This window comes from Eptatretus burgeri, chromosome 5, assembly GCF_056783735.1.
Source record: "Eptatretus burgeri isolate ZD-2024b chromosome 5, Ebu_testis_v1, whole genome shotgun sequence".
Taxonomy (NCBI): Eukaryota; Metazoa; Chordata; class Myxini; order Myxiniformes; family Myxinidae; genus Eptatretus; species Eptatretus burgeri.
Window position 1 is genome coordinate 108697477 of NC_140965.1, and position 14758 is coordinate 108712234.

Below are 14758 nucleotides of genomic sequence, written 5' to 3' on the forward strand. Positions count from 1 at the left end.
CTCATTGGTTTCATGTTGTTTTCTTTTGTTTGTTTAAATTATCTTTTTTTTTATAAAGTCGATGGTCGGTAGTTTCCGTTGCACATCTTCTTGTCAATGTTATCAAATTTTACAATTGAATGGAAACAGGGTGGTTAAGAATGAATAAAAGTTTTGCTTGTGCATGAAACAAGATGTGAGGTCGACAATATAACTTAACCTAAAAAGTTTCGAATTGGTTAAAGTTTAAAATCACAAAACTCGGACTTCGGGCATTGCAGTTGATTCAAAACTTCAAAACACACCTGCTGGCTTGTCTGCAGGTGGCCCTGCATGGGAGAAGGTGCTGCGCAATGACGTGACAGAGATGGTGGTTGGGGAGCTGAAGATGGATGTGAAGTATTTGGTGAACCTGGTGTCATATAATGCGCAGCAAGAGAGCGCACCTGTCGTTGGAGAGATAATCAGTAAGTTTGGATACTCTTTCCACCATGCTTTGAATTCTTCTTCACCATCTCAAGGCTTATAGTGTTTTACTATCGAATGGTTTGCTGGTGTTAATCTACTGTTAGATGTGTTGCCACCTGAATGGTACCAAAAATGTGCATAACAATGGGAAATGGAAAGCAACAGATATCAACTCACCAGAATCACGGAAATGCTCCACAACTTTTGATGTACTCAACCGAAAATAAACCGTTTATTATGAGGTCCTGTCGTTTTTCAGTAGTGGGACACCTGTAGTGGGGCAAACACAAGTGTCGGGAATCGATGTGCTTGCAGGGGGTAGTTGTGTCTTCGAGCATGCCATCCTCTGTTGGAGACATCAAGCTGGCTGTATTTTCTGCACCAAGTTTTGAACTTAAATGATCTCAACATATGAGATGTTTTGGAAGGCCGGGCTTTTGCAATGACGTTACCTTTTAATGACACTATCCTCAGGACTTCACTTCGAATGGGTTATTGATAATAAAATTGTACTTCCTATCGTTATTATTTCTAATATAATTTGAATTATTTCCATGTAACACCGCAGCTCCAATCTGACGTAACATATTCACTTCTACATCGTATTAAAAGTACTTGCAAACCTTTACTTGAAGGAAGTATTAAGTGGTTTGCACATGAGCTTTACGCTGAGGTTGGTCAAATGCTGGCTAAGATGGGCTGGACACTTGGTGCAGATGGTAAAGAGAGAATGGCAAAAGAGTGGATAGATTGAGGGAGCAAGGTCGGAGGAAGAGAAGCAGACTGTGGTTGAGATAGGAGGATTGTGTGAGGAGGGATATCCATAAGGTAGGGGTGGTTGGAGAGTGGAGAGATTTGGACGAGGACAGTGGGAAGTGGAGGAGTATCAGGGTCAAGGCAGGGCAGAAGGTTGGTGCCATCGGACCTCACCCCTTTGTAAAGGGAAGACGAGTGAACGACAACAAACCCAACCCATCCTTAACTCCAATTTACAGATTCCATGTATAATCTTGACTTTGAAGTGTAAAACTGAAAAAAGGAAATTATCAGCAAATATGGCATTACTCCCTGAAACATAGCTCCACATCAATAAGGTTTGTCTGCAAAATAAAATGAAAGTTAATCGTAAGTGAAATCTGGAGGCTACGGGTTTAATCAGCCAAATGGCATCACAAGCAATCACAAGGTTTAATATCTCCTTGTTTTTGTCATGTACAACTGGATGAGAAAAATCACGATGCATATTTAATTGGCAATGTGGAGTTCATTGGTTAAAGATGGCCATTTAGTTTGGCAAATTCCACATTGCCTGACTTGCCCCGTGATGAAAATATACATCTGTGGCACAGACCAGGGTAAAATGTTACACGCTGCAACACATCGTTCGAATTCTCTGCATTGTAACAGGAGGTGTTGTTTGCAGCTATATCGATTGTTTTCACCCTCTGTGCCCTCCCCTTGCCCTCATTTATTCTCACATCTCTTATTTCTCTGAGGGTCCCTTGTTTTATCTCTCAAGCCTGCTGTGTATTCACCCCCATGTGCACACACACACACACACACACACACACACACACACACACACACACACACACACACACACACACACACACACACACACACACACACACACACAAATATACACACACACACTCTCTCTCTCTCTCTTTCAACTGTTCTTTTCATTCTGTAATGTCCTATTCTTTTCGGTGTTCTTGCTCCTCCATGAGCCTCGACAATGTGTACAATCTTTTTTTTTTCAACATTACTTCCTCATTCAAATGTGAACAGCATGTACAACGATGATGATGATGATGATGATGATGATGATGATGATGATGCTACCTGGTGTATTTCAGGTACCACTAGTTTATGATGAACTTGAATTCATTCTTCTTCAGATATCGTTTGTGTCGTCTGTGCCTGATTTTTTTTTTAATGGTTTAAATAAACACCAAAAGTTTGATGGTTCAAGTCATTCTCAAATTTTCTGTCCAAATTCATACGAACAAATTACGCTGTAATTGAGCTTTTTGAAACATATTAAGACACGGATCTGAAACAACTATTTATGTCGTTCATCCAATACAATGCTTTCAACCTAAACTTTGAAATTGTAGGTTGTGAAAAATATTTCCATCATATATATTACCAAGTGCAGAATAATATGTCGTGTTCCAAAGCGTTCTAAATGGTGCTGGTCACATCAAATCCTCAAAAGTATTTTGATAATGCATTGGATATTGTTTATATTTATTTACTGATTTCAGTACAAAATAATTAGAACAAAGAAAAACTGAAATGAACAAAGTGAAAAGTTGAAAAGTGTCAGAGAAGAAGTACTTGTGAGTGGGAAAAGAAGGTTAGAAGAGGTAAGCAAGAGGAAAATAAAGAAAGAGCCAAGAGGGCAATGCATCACACACGATACTTGGTATAAAGCCATCCGGTATACTCAATCGGGAAGCGAGTTTAGATTGACTTTACAATCTCGCATGCGCATGACCAGGTGGAAAAGTGCCACACGTGTCGTGCAGGTGGGATGCTGGCCCTAAAGCTACAGTAGCAAGAGGAATCTGTCTTTAAAAGGAGGGAGCCAGCAGGCAAGGCGTGCGGGGAAGAAAGTGGAACATCTGTGCTTTCGTTGGGAAAATTAGACGAGTGGCCGCCGGGACGCGGCTCTAAGCCCGGCTGTGTACACGAGACTCCACTAAGCCGGTTCACTTTCACGCAGCCTGAACAGCTAGCCTTATGAAATGAATGCTTTCCAGCGCTTGGAGCACATAGCAGGTGCAATTTAGAGTCGGAATGGCTTCCCCCTACCGAGTACGTGCAACGCCATTAGAATAACAAGGGAATTTTCCTCAAATGTTTGGACTAAAGGAAACATCGATGTCTTCTTGGAGGGCACAGAAGCACAGAAGCACAGACAAGTTGCCACAGCTTCAACTTACCTTTTCCGCAGCATGTACTGTTGACTATCAATGTCTGTGTGTATGCACTTTTTTCCTAATGCTTTCAGAATTTGTGCTTCATTTAATTAATATCATGTTTTTAATTACTGGAGTAAATCTTCAAACTATAGAGAAACCTCTCATTCAATCATGCCTCTTATAACAACCAAATAGCTCTAAAAATGGGGAAAACGTGCATTCCTACAATGACTTTGGCCAACTTTGAAGAGAGAGAATAAACAAGAGCGAGAACTCATTTACAATACAAGTCCCCGACCGATGTGATATTTTCTAAGTTTCAAAAAGTTAATAACTCCATGAAAAATTGATGAAAAACCCTGAAACTCAAACCTCTTCTGTAACTCATCATAATAAAGGCACGTACCAAGTTTCAGTTGAATATGTTGGAGGGTGTGGGAAAAAGTCTGAAAAACCACAGGTGGGATGGACGGACAGACGGTGAGCAAACCTACAGTCTACTCCATTGAAACCGGTATGGGACTTGTAATACAGATTCCAATAGAGAATTACGCACACTCTCTCCTCTTCTCTGACTGAGAGAGTTCTCTGAAAACAATATGATAATTAAAAGGAGAGATTAGATTATAAGATTAGCAAACAGACAGCTGGGTAAGAAAAGGTGGGAAAATCTTTGATGACAATACAACAAAGTGCTAGCTAACGACCCATGTTACAAAATAAGACTAAGCAGGGATTGGTATATGAAGGCAGTTGTGAAGTTAATCATTCTTAATACACATTTTTGTAGCTTAAGATAATTTTGTCTGTGATCCAGCATCAGCGTTCCTTTGCGTTTCCTTGTGGTATTCCTGAAATGTGAGATGTGTGGCACAAACATTGATATATATCTCTTTCTCTCTCGTCTTTCTCCACATCCCTTTGAAGTACAAAAAGGAACGGAGTTGTTGAAGAAGGGCAGGAATGAGACTTCAGAGGAAGATGCGTTTGAGATGAATATCGGTAAGGTCGTCTTGCCCCTCTGGTGATGGTCTGGCGGTCTCATGTTGAGGCCTAAGCCACTTTGTTTGTACGTGTTGTGCTGATATGTTGGTGCATAAAATGTACACCCTTGCACTGAGCATTCTTGGGCCAAATCTGGCGTCAAGCTGCAGATTTGAACATCTGTACATGATATGCAGTAGGTTTCCAGTGAAGCAATCAAGGATTGCAAATGTAATACCTTAAATCTAGCAACACAAAGTTATTCGAGTGAACTATATTCTCACCAACCTCAAACACTGTATAATCGATTGTGTTGTTCATTTACGAGATTATATTGTTGTTTCCTTGGCCAAAGCTGTTTTCCAGGTATTGTAGTCTCTGATGATTTATGGCTTTGACAAGTCATATATTACCCATGATGATATAATCTCAATGAATCGTTCACAATGACCGTACTTGTCTTTTTATTTTGAAGTAGTTCACTCAGGTCCATGGAAGACGTTCAAAAACATTATATATATATATATATATATATATATATATATATATATATATATATATATATATATATATATATATATATATATATATATATATATATATATATATATATATATATCTTCTTCTTCTTTCGGTTGCTCCCGTTAGGGGTCCCCACAGCGGATCAACCGTCTCCATTTCGCTCTATCCTCCACATCTTTCATTGACACTCCAAACACCCGCATGTCCACCCTCACCGCATCCATGAACCTCTTCTTTGGCCTTCCTCTTTTCCTCCTGCCTGGCGGCTCCATCTTCCACATCCTTCTCCCGATATACTCTGCTTCCCTCCTGTGCACATGTCCAAACCATCTCAATCTCGCCTCTCTCACTTTGTCTCCAAACCGTCCTACCTGCGCTGTCCCTGCAATATACTCATTCCTTATCCTGTCCATCCTCGTCACTCCCAACGAGAATCGCAGCATCTTTAACTCTGCCACCTCCAGCTCTGCCTCCTGTCTTTTTGTCAGCGCCACCACCTCCAAACCATACAACATAACTGGTGTCACTACAGTCTTATATACTTTCCCCTTTACACTTGCAGCTCCACTTCTGTCACAAATCACTCCTGCAACTCTTCTCCACCCACTCCATCCTGCCTGCACTCTCTTTTTCACTTCTCTCCCACACTCTCCGTTACTTTGGACAGTTGATCCCAAGTATTTAGACCCATCCACCTTCCCCATCTCAACTCCTTGCAACCGCGCCATACCACCACCCTCCCTCTCATTTACGCACATGTACTCCATCTTACTCTGACTGACTATCATTCCCCTTCTCTCCAATGCATACCTCCACCTCTCAAGGCTCGCCTCAGCCTGCTCCCTACTCTCCCAACAGATCATGATGTCATCCGCGAACATCATAGTCCATGGAGACTCCAGTCTGATCTCGTCCGTCAACCTGTCCATCACCATTGCAAACAGAAAAGGGCTCAGAGTTTATCCTTGGTGCAATCCCACTTTTACCTGAAACCGGTCCGTCATTCCTACCGCACACCTCACCGCTGTCACACTGTCCTCATACATATCCTGCACGATCCTCACATATTTCTCCACCACTCCCGACTTCCTCATACAATACCACAACTCCTCTCTTGGCACCCTATCATAAGCTTTCTCGAAATACACAAACACACAATGTAACTCATTCTGGCCTTCCCTATACTTCTCCATCAACATTCTCAAAGCAAACATCGCATCAGTGGTGCTCTTTCCTGGCATAAACCCTTATTGCTGCTCACAAATCGTCGCCTCTCTTCTCAACCGAGCTTCCACTACTCTTTCCCACAACTTCATGGTGTGGCTGAACAACTTTATCCCTCTCTAATATCCACAGCTCTGCACATCACCCTTGTTCTTGAAAATCGGAACCAGTACACTTAATCTCCACTCCTCCGGCATCCTCTCACTTTCCAAGATTTTATTAAACAATCTGGTTAACAACCCCACTGCCATCTCTCCAAAGCACTTCCATGCCTCCACTGGTATATATATCTGGGCTAACTGCCTTTCCACTTTTCATCCTCTTCATAGGAATCCTCACTTCATCCTTACTAATCCACCCCACTTCCTGATTCACTATCTCCACCTCTTCCAACCTTCTCTCTCTCATTTTCTTCATTCATCAGCTCCTCAAAGTACTCCATCCACCTTCTCAACACACTCTCCTCGCTCATCAGCACATTCCCATTTACGTCCTTTATCACCCTAACCTGCAGCACATCCTTCCCAGCTCATTCCCTCTGTCTTGCCAATCGGTATAAATCCTTTTCCCCTTCTTTTGTATCCAACTTCTCATGCAGCTCGTCATATGCCTTGTCCTTAGCCTTTGCCACCTCTCTCTTTGTCTTTCGCTGCCACTCTTGTACTCCTGCCTACTTTCATCATCTCTCTGACTATCACACTTCTTTTTCGCCAACCCCTTCTTCCTTATACTTTCCTGTACTTCCTTGTTCCACCACCAAGTCTCCTTATCTTCCTTCCTCTGTCCAGATGTCACACCAAGTACCTTCCTAGCTATCTCCCTCACCACTTCTGCTGTAGTTGCCCAATCATCCCACCCATCTTTACCACCATCCAACACCTGTCTCGCCTCCTCCCTAAATTCCATGCAACAGTCTTCCTCCTTCAGCTTCCACCATCTGGTACTTGGTTCAGCCCTCACTCTCTTCCTCAACCTCACCTCCAAAATAATCCTACAGACCATCAATCAATGCTGTCGAGCGACACTCTCCCCTGCCACCACCTTACAGTCTCTAATCTCTTTCAGGTTGCATCTCCTGCTTAAATGTAATCCACCGTGTGCACTTTCCTCCACTCTTGTACGTCACTCTGTGTTCCTCCTTCTTCTTGAAATACGTATTTACCACTGCCATTTCCATTCTTTTTGCAAACTCTACCACCATTTGCCCTTCCACATTTCTCTTGTTGAGACTGTACCTAACCATCACCTCCTCATCCTCTTTATTCCCATCCCCAACATGCCCATTGAAATCTGCTCCAATCAACGCTCTTTCATCCTTGGATACACTCTCCACCACTTCATATAACTCACTCCAGAAATCTTCTTTATACTCCATCTCACACCCCATATGCGGTACATATGCACTGATGACATTCATCATCACCCCTTCAATATCCAACTTCACACTCATCACTCGGTCAGACACTCTCCTCACCTCCAATACCCTCTTGACATAATCTTCCTTCAGGATTACCCCGACACCATTTCTCCTCCTATCCACACCATGGGAGAACAGTTTGAAACCACCTCCAATGCTCCGAGCCTTACTCCCCATCCACTTGGTCTCTTGTACACACAGTATGTCCACCTTTCTTCTCTCCATCATATCAGCCAACTCTCGCCCTTTGCCAGTCATCGTCCCAACATTCAGAGTTCCAACTCTCACCTCCACACTTCTCCTCTTCCCCCTCTCCCACTGCCTCCGGACTCGCCTTCCCCGTCTCCTTCTCCTCCTTCGCCCAGTAGTAGCACAATTTCCACTGGTACCCTGCTGACCACCGGTACCGGTGGCGGTCGTTGCTAACCTGGGCCTCGACCGATCCGGTATGGAAATTCGTTTTGTTGTCCGCATAATGATTTGGCATCGGTTTTTACGCCGGATGCCCTTCCTGACGCAACCCTGGTCGCCTCTTACGACACACAGGGATATGGTACACCTATTCTAACCGGGGCATACACCGGGCCCAGTACACTGGCACTCATTTCGCCGAACTCGGAAGGATGGCAGGTTGAGTCAACCCCCTGGTGTTATACGACTTGGTATATATGTATGTGTGTATATATATCTATATATATATATATATATATGTACATATATATATATATATATATATATATATATATATATATATATATATATATATTTATATATATATATATATATATATATATATATATATAAATATATATATATATATATATATATATATATATATATATATATATATATATATATATATATATATATATTTTTTTTTTAATGTATATATATTTTTGATTTAAAAAAAAAAAATGTGTATATATATTTCATGCATCACAAAGATGTTAAAACATATCAGTGTACTTTAACATGCATTGCAAGACACTATCAGCCAATAAATAAGCCAGCACATTATATGCGATTTGAACCTGGGATCGTGGCACCTAAGCTGGATGCTTTGATGGGAACGACAAGCATGCGTTCATGAGATGGTGCAGCGTGACCCCAAAAAGTGGGCCATGAGAAAAGATTAATAACTTTAATATTATCCAAACAAACTTAGCTAAACTTGCAGATCGTATTACTCACTCATACTTAAGATATCACTATAATTTTAAGTTGTCTACTAAGCAATTTGATAATTTTACAATTAAATGACTGATGATGACGGTGTTCGTTGATATGCTCCAAATGGGCACCATTTCGCTCATTGCAGAGGGCCACACATCGAGCAAAGTTACTGATGTCTTTTACACACTGTTATCAGAATCCTCCTCAAGCTTTCTTGTTGATGTTGAGCTCTTGGCGGAGGTGCCAAATAGATTATCGGGACTGGGACTTGGGACTTCGGACAACTGAGTCAACAATATCACCAATATTATCAGGTGACCTTCCTGATTTTGGTCGACCAGCATGCCCTCCTCTGTTTGAATTCATATGCGAGACTGTGCCATGCTGTCTAAAAAAAATTCTCAAACCTTTGAATTTGAGACTTCCCGGGTGCTTTCCTTGTTACAAAATGTGCGCAGAACAGGCACCTTGTCTGTAAGAAAGAATTTGTCTGCAGATAGTTTTCTTCAGGTATCCATGACTTGGCGTGTGAATGTCACAGATTTAAGAAACTTGGCAGAATCACTCTCCCTGAACTCAGTTCAGACCTGAAAAATGAAGAGAGTTGTTAAACTTTTCCCAGGGTCCACTTCTTTTGGGGTCACCCTGTGCAGTCAAAATTGATGTCATTCACAATGACATTGTAAAGAAAACCTCTGTGATGGCAATTTGATGAGCAATACATTCAATCGATCTGTTCTGGACATACTGTATTTGTGAACATGAAATTGAAGTCAGGCAGATATGGCTTGGTGTTTTTGCCAGATTCATTCTGGAATCCATGGAGTCCAACATATGCTGTAAGTGAAGCTGTCCTGTGGAGATACTGTGGAAAATTTGAACCTTGTCTCCCTTCAAGTATTGACTTTCTGTGATGCCGAGTCTCCCTCATTTTGTCTTGCCTCTCCCCTTGGCATCATTCATCCAAATAGTCTCGCTGCATTATGCACCTTGCATCATCCATCAGCTCCTTTGTCTAGACGTTGTAAATCATTGTGGTTCTTTTTTCGTTCACCTAAGAATCATCCTCACTCTTTGTTTCATTCTTAAACTTTACAGGTTTTCATTCTCAATCTATTTTTAATTTTCATTTTGAACCTTTTTCGACTTTCTATTTGTACTCCCTCTGCCCACCGACCGCCCCACCTCATTCCCCACCCACCCACAAATGGCCCTCAATTGCTGCTGTACTTCTCTGTGTCTGAGGTTTATTTTCTTCCTTTAAAATAACTACGATCAGTGTAAATATTATGTGAAAGAGCTCAACAAAGAGACTCCTTTGAAGACTTAAGACATCAAATTCTAGAGGCCAAAGAGTACAGGAGTCTACAACAATGGTGCTCAGGAACTGAGCTCGATGGAAGCAAAGACTTCTCCAAAAGAAGCGCACACCAACATTTATATTTCTGTAACATCTGAACCAACATAATTTGAATGCATAGTTAAAATATATCGGTGAATGTGATAAAATGGAGCATCATTGTTTATATTAAGGTGCAAGTTCTTGAAGGATGCTTGAAGAGATAAAGGAATACGGTATTTATAATACGATAATACACAATAGGGTGTGTTTAAGCCCATGGGAGGGTGGGAAAATGTCCCTGAGTCAACCTCACAACTTTGTGACAGGCTTATTGTTGGAATGAAATTTCCTTCGCATCCTGCTGTGCCAAGAAGGATTCAGACACTTCTATGTGGCTGTCACCTGTGCCCGTGAAATCTGATTGCAGACTTTATTTTTGGGAAGGGTGAAAGTTGCTGATGGAATTTGGTTCCTGTGCAATGTCGCTGAAAATTTGGAGATTGCATTTTTTTTTTGTTCCAGAGTTTAAAGGATTTCAGTTCACCAAAATTTTTTTTTCTTAAGTCATAAACATAATATTCCAATTTCACAGAAACGTTTGGACTGTTATTCTATGTTCACATTCTCTACAGTTGTATTATAGTAAAGACCACCCATGAGGCAGGCGGTCACGGTTGCTGTGTGGCCTGACTCCGCCAGACTGCCCTTTCAGAGGCCCTGCGGATTCAAAGGAATTGCAAGGATCATCCGGGCTTGGGGGCCTTGGTTCACAGGCAGCTGAACACTATGCAGCCGCAAATGATTCGCTCAATTCTCGTATGATGACTCAAAATTGCAAATGAATGACAAATAGCTACCTTGTGTTCCTCATGACTTCAGATTGACGATTATATAAGATTACAGGCTTGATTCCTCATGTCTACAATGTGACTATACCTGTCTGGTGAATTGGAGGGTTGATATACTTTTGTGCAGTAAATATATTAAACAATACAAAGTAGTTGTTAATATTTTACACAATTATTATTATTACTAATATTATTATTATTATTATTATTATTATTATTACTATTCTTTGTTGAAGACTCGTATGATTGACAAATCCTTTAATCTAAAACTGGCTGTCGCTGGCACATTTGCTTAATGATGCAGTGGACCATTCATGTGTTGGGTTCTGAGGATTGAGTCTTCTTTAATGGTCTCATGATACTATGACATAAATTATAAGTGCTGTGTACTATTTCAATTTGCCCATTCTGTCTTATGTCTTTGTTATTAATGTACATTTTGTGCGAACTCTAACATGAGTCTTTCAAAAACTAAACAAAATTGAAACTGGGTTTATTTTACATATATATATATATATATATATATATATATATATATATATATATATATATATATATATATATATATATATATATACACACACACACACACACACACACACACACACACACATACACAGACACACTCACACCATATACACACACACACACATACACACACCACGCACACACACACACACACACACACACATACACAGACACACTCACGCCATATACACACACACACACACACACATACACACACCACATACACAGACACCACACACACACACACCACACACACACACACACACACACACACACACACACACACACACACACACACACACACACACACACACACACACACACACACACACACACACACACACACACACTACCTATGGAAAGTCTACATCCCCTTTAAAGATTTTCATCTTTTGTTGCCTTATAGCCTGGAATTAAATTGCATTCAATCAAACTTTTTCCACCTTTATTTACACATCGTAACCCACAACTTTCAAGTGAAAAACAAATTTTATAAATTTTAGAAAATTAATGAAAAATACAAAACTGTAATATCTTGGTTGGATAAGTGTCCACCCGCCTTATAATAACAATTGGAAATTAGCTCAGGTGTAATCAATCACCTTCAGAATCACACACCAAGTTAATTGGCCTCCACGTGTGTTAAATTGTCATGATTCTGAATATTTCAGAATAAAATCAGCTGTTCCTGTAGGTTTCCTTTGCTGGGTAGTGCATTTCACAGCAAAGATTCAACCATGAGCACAAAGGAGCTTTCAAAAGACATCTGGAATAAAGTTGTGGAAAGGCACAGGTCAGGGGATGGGTATAAAATATTTCAAAGGCCTTGAATATCCTTGGAGCACAATCAAGACAATCATGAAGAAGTGGAAGGCGTATGGTCCCACCAAGACCCTGCTGAGATCAGGACATCCTTCTAAAGTCGATGACCTTGAAAGAGGAGACTGATGAGAGAGGCCACCAATCGGCAAATGGGAACTTTGAAAGAGCTACAGGCCTTTATGGCAAAGACTTGTCACTGTGTGCATTTGACAACAATATCCCAAGCACTCCACAAGTATGGCCTGTGTGGTAGGGGGGGGGGGGCAAGAAGGAAGCCATTACTCAAAGCCCACCTGAAGTCGCATTTGAGGGATGCAAAAAAAATCACTCTGTATATTCTGAAGCCATGCTGCAAAACGCTTTGTGGTCTGACAAAACCAAGATGGAACATTTTGGCTTAAATGCAAAACGTTACGTTTGGCGCAAACTCAACACACACATCACCCAAAGAACACCATCTCTAATGCGAAGCATGGTGGTGGCAGCATCATGTTATGGGGATGTTTCCTATCAGCAGGGACTGGGGCACTTTTCAGGATAGAAAGGAAATTGAATGGAGCAAAATACAGAAAAATCCGAGAGGAAAACCTGCTGCCCTCTGCAAGATAAAGCTGAAATTGGGATGGAAGTTCACCTTTCAGCATGACAAATGTCCCAAAGCAGGCAGCCAAAGCTGCACTGGAGTGGCTAAGTAACAAAAAAATAAATGTCCTTGAGTGGCCCAGTCAGAGCCCCAACCGAAATCCAATCGAAAATTTGTGGCCTGACTTGAGGATTGCTGTCCATCAATGCTCCCCAGGCAACTTCATTGAGCTTGAACAATTTTGTGGAGAAGAATGGGTAAATATTGCCCAATCAAGGTGTGCAAAGTTGATAGAGACGATCACAGTAGACTCACAGCTGTAATTGCTGTCAAAGGTGCTTCACACAAGTATTAACTCAGGGGGGAGGGGGTGGGGATGGACACTTATCCAACCAAGATCCTTTATTGCCACAGATAAAGACGAACAGCTCTCTCCATCCCAAGCACTTGACTTCCCATTATTCTCAACCACTTCAAAACACTGAATTTTATCTTTAGTTCTGCAGTGAATTTACACTTTTGTTTTGGCATTCTAAACAGATCTTGAAGAAAATGAAACAAGAGTGCACGGTACGGACTCAGAAAAGCCACTGAACCACGGACTGAGCATGCCACTGAACTCTCTTTCTCACTCCGTGGTTTGAAAGGAAGTGGACACGTTCGTGTCGATGTTCAAACACGTCCTTTACGCCATGATGGAGTAGTACAGACTTGTAGACCAAACGGTCCTGGTCGAAACGTGACAATCGCATTTCATCTCGACAAGAAAATGTAAAAAAATGGTTTAACCATTTAAATAAGGTGAAAAAGTATCACAAATCTTAAAATGTATCCCTTTAAATGTGAAAAAGCAAAAAAAAATAAAATAAAAAAAATTCAAAAATCCCAGACATTTTTAGATATTAAAAAACCTAGAAAGACAGAGATTTCAGGACATAAAAGGACATATCTGTTGAAAACCAGATGTATGGGGTAAATATGTAAACAGTATATATAAATATACATATGTTTTCATACATATATATATATATATATATATATATATATATATATATATATATATATATATATATATATATATATATATATATATATATATATATATGAGGCCCCACGAGGAGGAGTGATGTAAGCGACATTTTTTAATGATATGATGATAATAGGCTCGGATGATAGGGTAAGGGTTAAAATAGTGCTATATGGCATTAACTCCAAAATGGCCGATGTGTCCCTTACATCACTCCTCCTCGCGGTGTCTCATTTTCATATACTGTATGTATACATATATATATATATATATATATATATATATATATATATATATATATATATATATATATATATATATATATGTATCATATTCGTATTTTTCTTAAAATCAGGTCGTGTATGAGTCATTTGGCGCATGCCGGCACGCCATCAAGCTGTGCAAGTGGCGCTCGGAGAGGGTTGCGCTGCAAGATTCATTGGGCGACACTCGAAACCGACGCCATACAGAGGAGCATGCCGGAAGCCACCCGACGAAATTAAGAGGGGGCCATTGGCTCGAGAAAACCCAAAAAATTGTCTGCTGTCCTGGATGAAGCTCCATGCGCAACAATATCGCCGCGCCTTTTCGGAGAGATTCTGACTTCGAGGCGTTCAGCCATAATCCCTGAGAGGGCAGCTTCACGCCGTTGGATGCTCAGTCAGACGAACGCACCAACTTTCTGAACCCATGGTTCCTCTCGTACTACTGAGCAGGGTTGATGTCCAGGCAACTAAAGCATCAGTCAGGGAAAACAAACCTGTCTTAAGATGGTCTAAACCCAGCTCACGTTTCCTGATAGTTCCCTGTTCCATATTGCCTTTCATACTTCACAATTTATTCTGTCATCGTTCACACGATTCTTTGTCGTGTCCTCTTCTTTTTCACCTCATCCAACACTTCTTTCATGC

At 40.8% G+C, this 14758-nt stretch overlaps 1 protein-coding gene across 3 annotated transcripts in view; it reads left to right on the forward strand.

Moving 5' to 3' along the window:
* LOC147027132 (collagen alpha-1(XII) chain-like) overlaps positions 1 to 14758 on the forward strand; it is a 365482-nt gene that overhangs the window by 14169 nt on the left and 336555 nt on the right. For all 3 annotated transcript variants that reach the window (XM_085883313.1, XM_085883312.1, XM_085883314.1), the window contains exons 4-5: positions 303 to 446; positions 4305 to 4379. In XM_085883313.1, the coding sequence (XP_085739439.1) occupies positions 303 to 446; positions 4305 to 4379 (219 nt within the window). The remainder of the gene's footprint in view (positions 1 to 302; positions 447 to 4304; positions 4380 to 14758) is intronic.